The sequence below is a fragment of the Cyanidioschyzon merolae genome, chromosome 4, assembly GCF_000091205.1.
Source record: "Cyanidioschyzon merolae strain 10D DNA, chromosome 4, complete genome".
In the NCBI taxonomy this organism is placed as follows: Eukaryota; Rhodophyta; class Bangiophyceae; order Cyanidiales; family Cyanidiaceae; genus Cyanidioschyzon; species Cyanidioschyzon merolae.
The window spans coordinates 483,885-497,143 of record NC_010130.1 but is presented as its reverse complement, the minus strand read 5'-3'; the positions used below and the strand labels follow the sequence as shown (position 1 = coordinate 497,143).

General features: G+C 54.3%; 4 protein-coding genes across 4 annotated transcripts; 1 reads left to right on the top strand and 3 right to left on the bottom strand.

Moving 5' to 3' along the window:
* Positions 1-413: 413 nt before the first annotated feature.
* Positions 414-827, bottom strand: CYME_CMD187C (hypothetical protein; the record flags this gene model as incomplete). Its single annotated transcript, XM_005535469.1, has 1 exon — positions 414-827. The coding sequence occupies one exon, from the start codon at positions 825-827 to the stop codon at positions 414-416; it is 414 nt and encodes a 137-aa protein (XP_005535526.1).
* Positions 828-5,445: 4,618 nt separating this feature from the next.
* Positions 5,446-6,237, bottom strand: CYME_CMD186C (similar to small multidrug export protein qacE; the record flags this gene model as incomplete). Its single annotated transcript, XM_005535468.1, has 1 exon — positions 5,446-6,237. The coding sequence occupies one exon, from the start codon at positions 6,235-6,237 to the stop codon at positions 5,446-5,448; it is 792 nt and encodes a 263-aa protein (XP_005535525.1).
* Positions 6,238-6,879: 642 nt separating this feature from the next.
* Positions 6,880-7,248, top strand: CYME_CMD185C (TATA-box binding protein-associated factor 13; the record flags this gene model as incomplete). Its single annotated transcript, XM_005535467.1, has 1 exon — positions 6,880-7,248. One exon carries the CDS (start codon positions 6,880-6,882, stop codon positions 7,246-7,248), a length of 369 nt encoding a protein of 122 aa, XP_005535524.1.
* A 32-nt stretch (positions 7,249-7,280) lies between these two features.
* Positions 7,281-10,016, bottom strand: CYME_CMD184C (glycogen phosphorylase; the record flags this gene model as incomplete). Its single annotated transcript, XM_005535466.1, has 1 exon — positions 7,281-10,016. One exon carries the CDS (start codon positions 10,014-10,016, stop codon positions 7,281-7,283), a length of 2,736 nt encoding a protein of 911 aa, XP_005535523.1.
* Positions 10,017-13,259: the final 3,243 nt, after the last annotated feature.

Genomic DNA, 13,259 nt, shown 5'->3' with positions numbered 1-13,259 from the left:
ACATCAATAGCCCGGGAAACGCACTCAACTCGTAAAAGATTGTTTACTGTTCTTCTATTCGTATGTTCCGAACAGTTAACCGCGAGCGCCAGCCTCGTGTCCAGTATGTCCAATTCAGGTTGTTGCTACTAGAATTGCCGAACCCTTTCTGTCTCGAGACCGTTCCGAAAACAACGCTATACTAGACACCGCAAAGCCCAGGAGTTGCAAAAGTCGTCCCACTGGCCCGTTTCCGGAACATGTTTGACACTTACGTGCAGAGCTCTCAATAGCACTCGCAGTCGACCCGCGACCAGAACTGAGACCTCCCGAGTGACTCGTTTTGCTGTTGCAGCTCAAGACTCCCCCAACATTCCTAACGCGACGAACACTCCCGGCGCAGCGACACCGACCAACTACACGTCCGATAGTCTCTACGGCACGCTCTCCCCCGGTGTTGCACTGCTCGGTGCGGAAGCGTCCAGGGACCCGTTCTCAAGTGGCTCCGTGCCTGTGGCTTCTGCGGCGTGCGCATCCTCAGCATCGTCCTCAGCTTCTCCTTCCGCGTACGGTTCTTCGTCTTCCTGTGCAATTCGCAGCGCCTCCTCAGCTTTTCCTCCACTCTTTTTCAGAACACGAGAAATCTCCTCGTCGAGGCTGCCAGGGGCGCCACCGCGTCCGTGTCCTCCCTTGTGTACCTCCCGTTCCTTGCGCTCGTGGGCCCTTGCGCCCTGGGAAAACCCACCATGATGGCGTTCAAGCTGAACTAAGCCTTGCTTCACACTTTTACGGAGCTCGTACTGCTCCTCGTCGCGTTCAGGCACCGACTGCACACGCTGTGGATGCATCGCTGGAACAGAAAAGAAACGTTCAGCGCCAATTTTATCTTCAATCGAGTCGATTCGGGGACTTTGCGCAGGTCTCCCATGAAGCTCGAGGCTGCCTCTGCACCGCCTCTTGATGGAGACCCGCACGGGTTTGCCGACTTGGAAGGTCTCCTTGGTTTACAAAGTAACGCTGCTTCCCAGGAGGGAGAACAACCACAACAAAGAGCAAGTGTTGCGGTAACGACTCCGAGAAAGCACAACAGTCGACGACGCTTTTCGGCGCACCGGGCGGCCTTCCTCGCGTACTTGGCGCTTGCATCCGGAGCCGTGCTTGGTCTCGGCATCTACAATCAGGTGCAGAGTGGGGACGCACTCGTCAATCGACTGGCCTGGAACGGACTATACCGGGCGTTCCTGGGACAAGGAGTTGTGTACGTGGTTCTCGGGAGCTTGACGCTGCTGCTTGCGATCGTAAGTGCGCTTGTTCCGAGACAGTATGCTTGGCGTATTCTCTACCGAACAGTCTCGCTGCTCTGCGCAGTTCTGCTAGCGCTACTGGCGGCGCTATGCATCGTGTATGCTGCAGGCGATGAGTCAGCTGAGCTTGCTGCTTGGCGGGATACGAGACCGGAACTCCGGTGTCTGTTCCAGCACATTTATCAGTGCAGCGGGTTCTATCGAGCTAGCGATGGGACCGCTCCGCCTCTGTGTGGACCAGTTGGTAGAAACGTACCAGGATGCCAGTACGCATTTATCCGTCCTAGTTTGAATCCGTATCTTGCTGTACAGGGAATGGCGTGCTTGTCTGTGGCAACGTTGCTCTTTCTCGAGTCCATTGCTGTGATGATCTGCTTCTAACATGCTCTCCATCCGGCCAAGAATAAGGCGCGTGAACGCGATTCTTTGTGCAGCCTTTTCTCTAGGCAGTGCGTGCGGATACCGCTGGGCAATGCGGCCTGGATCTCATTCTCGATATGCCACCAGCATTTCACACGCCATCTTCCATCAAGACACCAACGATGAATTGGCGCAAGGCTGCGCTTATCGTGTCCTCCGTTGCACAGTGGTGAACATTCACCATGTCGATTGGAGACAACTCTGTGGAGCTTCCGGAGCCCGGCGGCGCTGGGGTAGCAGTGCTTTGTTGCGAGCACATCCCCAGCAAAGCGCGAAACGAGGTGGCTGGTAATTGTCAGTCTGCCTGCTTCTGCTTGGGGACACACAATTATACGCTTCTGATTGTTGCATGCCTCTTGGACAGCGAGTTTCATGAGGCAGCGAGAGTCTGCTTGATAGTGCTTACCGAGGACGATGTTTTCGGCGTCGCCTGGTGTAAAGATCGCCTGCAGCAAAGCGCGCAGACATCGAACCGGTTCCCACTGACACGTGACCGGGCCAGTAATTGCCTTCAACGACCTGGGATTTGCGGTATTCTCTGGACCACAGAACAGCCGAGCACCAACCAGCAGACCGTAACGCTTGAAGCGATTTCTTCCAGGTCCGAGCGTGCAAGCCGCCGGGTGACGCTCAAGGAGGCGATGCAGCGCCCCCAGCGATGCCATTGTGGCGGGTGACGAATCTGGAGGCGGCCGTCATTCGGATTCTTCCGAACGCCGCAGTGCAACTCTGGTTGCGTTTCTCGAGGACAGGAATGGAGGTAGCCAAGCGTGCTTCGCGCTCGACTTGGTTGCCAAGTAAGGCACGGGCCCTCTCTAGCGTGGAGAACTGCAAGGCTGGCGACATTTCCGTCATATTTTTTCATGGGACAGTAAACCGCTCGCTTTTATCCTTGCATTCGATTTTTCCGAACACTTTATAAGTGAACACTCTCGACATTTGAATGCAGTAAGAAACGATAACTAATGTACGCATATTTTTAGGATTCTTGGTCGTTTTTCGGAGTGACTAGGTCGACGCTTTGCCGCTGAAATTCGTTTCTGCACCGGGATCAAGATGATTCGCAACGCCCTTGATCGAGGTCTCATGAAGGATATCATCCATATCATTTTTTAGCGGAAACGAAAGAGCCTCCACGCTTCCCCCTTCGTTTCATACAGCAATCTAAAATCAGACACTCTGCACGCTTTTCGATCTATGCGTATCAAGGCATCTCGTGGGTGCAGCAATACAGGGCCCTGAATTGACGGGAATTAATCTCGACGTCGGCTATCGACAACATGGAACGCTCACGTCGCATGTTCTCTGCACATGCAACGTTGTTATAACCGTTCAAGCTCGAGGCACAAATCTTTCTTTCTTTGTGGGCATCCACTGAACGGCATTCCACGGCAGCATGATACCCCTCGAAATCTATGCATGCAGAAGATCCGGTCTCTTTTGCTTGTATGTAGAAGTGCCTTGTACTCGGACTTGCACAGCTGCAACAATAATTTCTTCTAAAGTGTGCACTAACTTTTTGCATTTCGGGCGCATAAACCGATCGACTCTTCTCAATACCTATTCCACCATGGATTTTCATTCTGAGCGTCGTTCCTTCACGGACAACATCACATTCCACAGTGCTTGCATCGAATGGGCCCTTGTGCGTTTGCAGGTGCAGCGGGCAACCTAGTCGCCGACGGTACCGCACTGCAGAAACGAGTGATCGCAGGGTGCAGCTCTTGAATCGAAACCGAAGGATCGCATCCAGGCGAGCCCTCTGTGCTCGCCAAGGGCATGTACCAAGCGAAGAGAAATACATTTGCGAGCCACTGAATGGCCCTCGGTGGAGGACGTGTGCTGGACATTGGGGAATATCTTACGACAGTTAAGTGTCACTGCTGTGAGGGGCGCATCGAGAATACGCCCAGAGAAGGTGCAAGCGCCAAGCGAAGCGATCATCGCAATCTGCGTCTGCGCATGAAACGATTAGACAACAGCCAGGAACAGTGAAATCAAGCTGGTAATGCTAGTGTGAACATACTTCGCCCGCTAAAATTGAAGCTGGATTGACAAGAGAGTCCGACGTATTCAAATCCGAAGAAAACAGAGAGGGAAAGGAACAAGTCGCTGAAAAACATCTCAAAAGCTGTTGTTGATGACAATGGGATGAGGTCCACTCGTTAGCGTATACACTCGAGCAAGCCAGGATGACCTGATCGTTTTTAAGTTTGATATAGAAGCAGAAGCGGCATGCAGACCGCGGCATTCCAGCAATCTGGGCAGCAGCCAGGTCGAGGCCAGCGCTCCTTGGGACTTCAGGGATCGTTCTCCAGCATGTTACATCCAGATCGCAATGATGTCACGCTGCCTGCTCGGGCAGACGCTCTGCTATGGATCCACGGAACATCATTTGGTTTGCTTACGGTGAACAGCCAGCAGTTGCGCTCGCTTCGCATTCTAGAGCAGTTACATACCGTGAACAAGGCTACCGCTGTGCTCTCGATGCCTGCTTGCGAGGCAAGCAACCTAGAATCGCGAACCAAGGCACCACATCGGTATTTCTAACGCTGTAGCACCAACGCATCCAGCCAGAATCTTCGGTTGCATCAAAATTGACCGCATTTCAGGTCCGTGCGTCAGATTCCCTGTAGATGCGTCGACTTTGCTTGGACTTCAAAAGATCAGACGACTCAGGAGTGCATATCAGATCAAACAGATGGCCGCGTCGCTTGTGGGCCCGTGCTCAACGCCGTACGCTTGGAGCTGACAGCCCGTGGCTCACAGTTCCACTATGCATATCCCCCGTGGACACCTAAATCTTATGAATCGAGCTGCACGCCTCAGAAGATTCCTTGCACTTCTGAATGCAGCTTCTCCACGTAACGAACGATGCACAGCTGGCCGCACACGTGACAGAACGGAGACCGCTCGCCTCTGGAGTACTCGTGCCCCAAGACGCATCGCGCAACAGCACTACGACGGCAGCAGGTTCCAGGCACAGGGCGGAGGCTAACGGATCCGCCAAGGCCAGCCTTGGACGCCCATACCACCAGTCACGGGGCGTCGAATCGCCCAGGAACCGGGGATCGTTCGTAACGCCCACAGCGTACAGGTCGCAGAGTACCGTGCCGACTGGCGTTCAATGCTCTCTCTCTATCGCCATCCGGGGGTGTGTGCTCATAAGGTCGCGTGCACTTTGTGTCCCTGATGCTGGTAGATAAATGCTTAAAAAGCACTTTTTCGGCCCCAGATGCTCGTGTTAGCGCCCGCCATCGCCTCCCAAAACCGAAAAGGATTCTTGCAAAGTTGCATTTGCAGCTCCAGTGCCCCGATTGGGAATGTCCACGGACGTAACGCAGAGCAAGCGCGAGAACAGCCACCATGACGCTCCAGGCTTGCACAATGTAATGCGTACGCAGCGAGCCGAGCTCCGATACTTGACTTTGTATCGGCCTGCGTTTCCGCTGGAATATTTGTAAATGGGTCAGTGGCGGTACCGCTATACGACGCAAGAAGCCGTCCACCACCACATCACCGTTTTCGCACACCACCGTCTAAGACGTCGGTGCAAACAAGCTCCGCGCTCGGACGGTACAGACACCACTGTCTAGTCGCACACGGTGTCCAGGAGTGCTCCCTTGGCATCAGAGCAAAATATCGTCCCGAACAGCTCCATGATGCCACTGGGTGCGATCCAACAGCCAAAAGGCGGACGCAGCTTGCTGACCTTACCCACTCAGATGCGGCGGCGTTGATGTCACGAGTTTTCCGCCGACGACGGTGGTTTCAGCATGCGCCACAGCGCACTAGCACCAACTCCTAAAAGCGCAAACGCGACAATGAGTCCACCGATGCGTCCCATTAGAACGAGTGCAATCATGATGCAGCCAGCGATCGCGACGCCCGCCGCGATGGAGACCAGCGCAAGCCAGATGTCCATTTGCAGAAGGAACGCGGCAATAGCGCCAGACCACGCTCCAGTGCCCGGCAATGGTACGCCAACAAACAAGGCCAGGGCCAGCGCCTGACTCGACGGGGTATTCGCATGACTCGGCAGGCGCCGCGCCACAGAGTCCAACAGGGGGCGCGCGAGGCGACGCATCCGCTCGTGTCGAAGACCAAAAACTAGAAACGGTATTGGAAGCATGTTGCCGATAACGCAGAAGAGAAAAGTCTCGGCCGGCGACAAACCGAGCCAGAGCCCTACCGGCACGCCACCGCGTAGCTCAACAACAGGAAGCGCTGACACCAACATCAAGGTAGCCCAGTCCGGCAGACGGGTCTCGCGCCGAAGCCAAAACGCTATGCGGTGTCCGAGGTGCTTTTGGTGCTGTTCAACGGAACCAACGCCTACCGTAGCCACAGGGACGCGAACGGTTCGCACTGGCGCGCTCCAGTTGCGAAGATTCTGGGTGTTATTCACCGACACCCTGGGGGCCAGTGTCGCCGGCACGTACCATTCCGTCGTGCTGACGCTTGCGCGCACCAGTCGCTTGCTCCTTGCCCGGTGCTTGCTCACGTGTCGTAGAACAGGTGCAACAAACACCATCACGCGTGAGTCACTGCAGTAGTTGCTACCGAGATGCTGCCCTGTCCAGAAGAGGAACGCGCAGGCGCACGCCCGATCCCGTACATATAGCTCCGGAGCATCGGCGAGAGAACACGAGGTCTAGTGTTGATGACGTAGGGAACGGTGCTTCACGTTCCGTACATGTTTTGTCCGATATATCCATTTTGTTCGATGGCGTTATTGGACCCAGGAAATGCAGTGTCCAATCTATTCATATATGGACCTAAAGATGCTTTTCCTTCCGTACTTTTTTGTCCCATATATTCCATTTCTTCCAGAAAGATTGCACATCCTTTGAACGCAACGACATTTAAGCCTATTATTATACAAAACTACCATCCAGATGCACCGGATACGGCCTTCTTCCCAGCAGCGCCGCATCTGATGAAAGCGTCGCCATGCGGCAGCAGAGTCGCTATCCAACGCAGCATGTATTTACGTATCGCGCATACGCCAAGCTCGCCGTGCCTGCCACCGCGGTACGTTAACGACGTGTATGCGCCCTGACACGCGCTCGAGGTTCGTTAGTGGCAGCATCAGCACTATTATTGCTTACAGTATCTGCGTACGTCGCGTTGTCTAGGCAGCGGCCTCGTGCTAGGAACCGAGTCGGCGAGTGCGATGCAGTCCAGCGATGGAAACGACTGGGATGCTTTTTTCGCGAACGACCCCGAAGAAGACGCTTCGAAGCGCTTATTCCAGAATGAAATTCGCCAGATGCTGTACGGTTTCGGGGATGCGCGGCAGCCGCGGCGTGATACGGCTGAGCTTGTCGAGGACTTGTTGCGGACGTACCTCACCGCTGTCGTGCAGCGCTGTGTTGAAGTTGCGAACACGCGTGGCCGAAAGTACCCCGATGTGAGTGACCTGAGGTTTCTTCTGAGAAAAGATCTGCGCAAGTTGCGTCGCGTGAACTACTTGGTAGCGATGAAGGAGGTCATCGACGAGACCACGCGACGAGGTGGCGAGCTCGAGTCGCTTGGTCGCTGAGCGGTTTCCGCGTCACCCTCGGGACTTGATGTTTACGTTCCTCGGAGCGTCGTCTTCGGCGCTGTACCGTCTGCGGTGGGCTCTGAGACACCCTCAACTGGTTCCTTGTATGTGATGCTGGACGGTGTATAGGCACATGGCTCAATGCGCCAAATGCGCTCCGCGTACTCATGGATACTGCGATCAGAACTGAACTTACCCATGCGAGCCGTGCTCACAATACACTTAGCCAGCCACGAGCGCTGGTCCCTATAGGCAGCGTCGACGCGATCCTGGGCTTCCATATACGAGGTAAAGTCGCGACTGATCAGGTAGTAGTCGTTGGCTGGATCGAGGGCTCGTACAATTTCCTGAAAAGTGTCTTGACCGCAGTACATACCGCGACTGAGCTGACCCAGTGCGTTCTGGAAGCGCCCATCGGTACATTTCCAGCCATGGTACTTGAGTTCATTGCGCGCCTGGTCAACTTCTTGAGCCAACAGACCGAAAATAAAGATGTTCTCCGGCCCGATTTCTTCTCGGATTTCAATGTTCGCTCCGTCCATAGTGCCGATGATGAGACCGCCGTTCATCACAAACTTCATGTTGCTCGTTCCTGACGCCTCCATGCCGGCAGTCGATATATGCTCGCTAATGTCGCTCGCCGGAATGATGATCTCGGCAAGAGACACGCTGTAGTTTTCGAGAAATACAACTTTCAGGAGGTCGCCAACATCTGGATCATTGTTGACCACGTCTGCTACACCATTAATGAGACGAATGATGCGCTTGGCTTGTGCGTAACCAGCCGCTGCTTTGCCTCCGAAGATGAAGACCCGCGGCACGAGATCACGCTTGCCCGACTTGATCAAATTGTAGCGCGCAATCACACCGAGAATATTCAACAACTGGCGCTTGTACTCGTGAATTCGCTTGACCTGGATGTCGAAGAGGGCATTCACATCCACGTGGACGCCATTCTTTTCTCGAATGTATTCAGCGAGACGCCGCTTATTTTCCTTTTTGGCTTCGAAAAATTCCCGTTGCAGGTCAGGGTTCTCGGCGTACTGTTCCAACTGGCGGATCTGGTTCAAATCCAAAATCCATTCATCGCTCTCCGTCCAGCGGGAAAACACCGCACTCAAGGCGGGATTTGCTTCCAGTATCCAGCGTCGAGGGGTCACACCGTTTGTGATGTTCACAAACTTTTTCGGCTCGAAGCGGTTAAAATCAGGGAAGAGACGGGTTCGCACGAGTTCCGAGTGTATTTCCGCGACACCATTGACAGTATGTGAGCCAACGACGGCCAGCTGGGCCATGCGCACCATTTTTGGAAAACCCTCCTCGATGATGCTCACTCGCTCCAACAGATGGCCATCGTTGTTGCTTAGACGAGCATACTCCTGGAGATGACGAAAGTTGATTTCGAAGATGAGCTGCATGTGGCGAGGCAAGAGCCGTTCCATGAGTGGCACAGGCCACTTTTCCAAGGCCTCCGGCAGCACCGTGTGATTCGTGTACGAGAACACCGCTTTGACGGTTTTCCACGCATCCGTCCAGCCCAATGCGTACTCGTCCAGGAGAAGGCGCATCATTTCAACAATCCCGATCGTCGGATGCGTGTCGTTCAGCTGAATGCACACTTTTTCGGCAAGTTGCGTGAGTGGTCGGTCCTTCTTCAGGAACCTCCGAATGATGTCCTGCAGCGTCGCCGAAACGAAGAAATACTGTTGCTTGAGGCGCAGCTCCTTGCCTGCTTCAGTGCTATCGTTCGGGTACAGGACGGCGGAGAGCGTCTCACTCGTCTGCCGCATTTCAAGAATCTTATAATAGTCGCCAACGTTGAAAGAGCTAAGATCGAACTCACGCGCAGGCTTACTGTCCCACAAGCGCAGATTGATGCAATTGTATGTATCATACCCGGGCACAGGAACATCGAATGCCACCGCCAACACGGCCTCGGCTGGCTCCCATTTGAAGCGCAAGTTTCCCTTATTGTCAGTGAACTGACTCACGCTGCCTCCAAAATACACGGGATAGGTCACATCGAGGCGCTCAATCTCGAAGGGATTACCGCGCGTCAACCAAAAGTCTGGCAACTCAATTTGATACCCGTTCTTGATCCGCTGCTCGAACATGCCGTAGCGATAACGAATACCGTAGCCCCAGCCTGGGTAGTTTAGCGTTGCCACCGAGTCAAGGAAACAGGCGGCGAGCCTTCCGAGGCCACCGTTACCGAGTCCTGGCTCTCGCTCCTCGGCTTCCACCTCGTCCAGGTCAAAGCCAAGCTCGATGAGCGCCTCCCTGTACTGCTCTCGAAGTCCCAGGTTGATCAGCGCATTGTCAAGGAAACGACCCATGAGAAACTCCAAAGATAAGTAGTACATGCGACGACAATCTTTCTCCGTAAAATACTGCTGTGTATCATTCCATGCTTCGATCAGGCGATCCCTCACGGAAAGCGCCGTCGCGTAGTACGCACCAGAGCGATCGAAGTTGTACCTGGTCCGCGCCAGTGAATACTCCAGATGGTTCACGATGTACTTCTGAATGGATGAAACGTCGCGTGCCAGGTACGATGACATAAGCGACCAGAGCAGCTGCCGGCGACGTTCCTCCTCCTCCGGACTCAGCTCGATCGTTCCCAAGACTTTGCTCAGACTCTCGACTCCGACGGGAGTAGTGGATCCACTCACAGCCAGCGGCTGCGGCCGCATTTCCGGCGGTGAGACAACGCCCACCGCCAGATCCTGAAATGATGCTGTGCGATGTTTCCGTTCGAATGGCATGCTAGTGATTGATCCGTCCACGTTGCTCGTGTGGCGTCCGTTTTCGTACCCACCCCGCAAATATCTGTCACGCTGGTAAAGTCGGTGCTAGCGATCAACTGTGATCGTACCGCTGGTGCTTTCTCTTCTCTTCGTATCACCGATCTGTTCCTTTGATAGGTCTCAAACGAAAGATCACAGCCTTGCCTACCTAGAATATACTACCAGGCAAGGAGAACAATACGACCGGCTCGTAAGACCCGCCACACGCGAATCAACGAAACGCAGCGCAAGCGCTCTAGAGGCCTAATCTGTTCCTGGAGCTGCTGCTGCTGCTGCTGCTCATCGCCGCTGCTGCTGCGCAGAGGCAGTGCGCCGAACGAATGGCGGGCGTTGGCGCGGTGTTGCGCACGGATGCGCGTCACGAGGGCGCTGATGCGTGCGCGCCGCACGCCTCAGCGCATTCCCCCGGGAGGCCAATCGTCGATGCACTTTCTTCGGGAAAGCATGCCCAAGTTTGAGTCTCGTACCAGTTTCTTGGACAGCAGCCTATGTGGGTTTTCTCTGCGAATGGTTCCTTCACCTCACTCTCACATCTCGGACTTTGAGTGCTCCAGTCTTTCCGTTCTGCCAGAAACCTTAATCAGCAGCCGAAGGGTGGTAACAGCAGGGTGCAGAGCCCCATGACGCTGCTTCCAGCTGCTACTGTTGCCCAGCATGGATAGACGGAAGTTGCGATCTAGACTTTGTTTTTCAATTGATGTGTGCTTTGTGCACAGGCTCGGTGTGCCGCTCGTCGCAGTGACACCTGCATGTGCTCGAGTGTCGTCAAATCGGCGGTACAAACTTCTGTTTTGAGGGACGTCCTCTGGTGCCTGGAGGCATTCTTCACCGCACGGTACACGGCCTTGACGTGTCTCAAACTCTCCTATGGATGGCTGGGTGCGTGTCCGCGTCCGGTCTGTACTGTCCGATCACGGAATTGTTGTGAGCAATCTCATCGGCAAGTACGCGCTGCGTCGCACGTGCGTGCACTGCGCATTCCGTTCGGCGGATGATTTCAGGAACGCAATGTTCTCTATGATGAAAGTAGCACGAGTAGGAGACCCATACTGGACATCAAGACGAGAAGCTTCGAATCGTCAATGCTCCGTTTGATCCAAGCGGTGACGCATGCCCCAATGGCGAGTGATCGATACGAATCCTACAGTTCGATTCCAAAACCTTTTTCCGTGCGAATAGAAGAGATCGGAGCCTCTGTGAGCATCTCCCGTGAGAGCCGTCGTGGTGCTACTCTGGTATGCTGGCTCGTCCATGGCCACAATGAGAGACAAATTCGTCCATCGAGCTGCGTCGCTGACTAGACGTGACAAATTTAGTGAAGATTTGGCATAAGCTTGGGAGGGATTCGTCAAGGAACGACGCTGAGTATTTTCCCGTAACAAGCCGAGGGGCGCGAATTTCCGCGCACGAGTTGACTTGAAACAGAACGATCGAAAACTTGGAGGATACGCGATAAGAGCATGCCAAATACGTGGAATGGAGAAGAGTGTAGGGTTCTGCTTCTGAATCGGATAAAGATACCGGCTGTTTTACGGACCCTGGCTCGACGACATCGCGAATCATCTTGATTCCAGTTTCGTCACAGATTCTTGGCGCAAAATGTCAAAGGTGCCGATCCGTAAGCATGCTCGAGACGCGTAAATCGACGTTTGAGTACCGTAGCCCTCATCACTACATTTGGAACGCAGAGAACGTATATTTAAAAGAATAAGGCCATAAATCAAAAATCTGGGATAGTGCGAGCAGTTCAGCGTTCGTTCTTAATCTAAAGCGACGGTTAGAACTTGGGCGCTTTTCCTATGTTGCTGCATCGCGCTGGAACGATGTGCGATCGTCGTGGACATGTTGCATGCTGGTGTCGATGCAGATGTTGAGAACACAAGGGCCACCGCGGCAAACTTAAGGTTCGTCAACAGCAGTTGCCCTGACTGACTCGCGAAACTCGTCTCCGTATACGAGTTCCCGGTGGGAACCGTTCACCAGCATCGCATTCCTCGGGTTGTGCGCGTGGAGAAACACGGGCAAGGAGAGAGCGTCTCGTACGGAGCACGATTTATCCGATGAATATTAGCAGGTGTGATTCGGGAAGCAATGCTGCAGATGCCTCCGTGGCCAACTCGGCGCGGGATTCGGTCAGGTGCACGAGACGCACGGCCTCCAGGCATCCGGCTGCGATGCCTTGCGAGCACCCAGTACAAATGGATTACGCAACGCATCGCAGTGTTATCATATCGGGCCAACGAGGACCAAGGCTCAGGTCCTTGTAGCTCCTGAAGCTCTGTGCGTCGCAGCGGCGATCATCAAAATGGAATACAAAGGCGAGTTCGGAACGAAACGCAGACGCTCGCATTCCCGTTGATTGCGAATGCGGGATGATCAGGCGCAAACTCGCTCTCAGGTTTGGTTCTGGACAGATGTCATGAAATGGCCCTCAGTTCGATCACACCGAATGCTTGTGCTGCAATCCGAGGGCGAATATTCACTTATGTACAAGAGGCCCCTGGACGTGCGGTCGATACGACTTTGACCGCAGCGAGCATCCATGGGATTTTGGGACTCGAGTGCATCGCTGCCGCAGATCGGTGCCGAACATGGGCGCAGCATGTTGTTGCCAAATAGCGTACCACAAACAAATGCGCATGCTTTGGAAGGCAACCGCTTTGCGAACGATCCTCCGCACACATGACGGCGTCTCGTAAGTGGTCATCGCTCGGGCTAAGGTAACCTGCATATGCAGAGCAGGACCCGTCGGCGCCTCCTATGCCTACCAATCTCCAGAAGCTGATCGGGTGACACGCTTGCGCTCACTCGTGCCGTGAGCAGGTGGTGCTTCAACTGAGCCATGCAAAGCGCGGCAAATACGATCACTGGCAGCGCGCAGCCTGCAAGACTAACGACTCTTTAGGTGCCGAGCTTGCCGTAGGCGCTTGTTGTGACGCTGGATGCGCTGCTCCGCGATCAGCACAGAGAGATAGAACGAATTCGCCACATGCGTTTGGGCGTCAACTCTAAAACCAAATCCGATGCACATTCCATCCATTAAGGCACTTACGGGCCACCATCTGACCTGTGACTACCAATGGGAGAACGTACGCGACTCCATACACAAAAATGCAGCATATTCGTTCATCTACACGCGCCCTTCAGGTTGAGTATCGCTCGCCATGGATGCATCCTGAATGGTACCAATGCATTCACTCA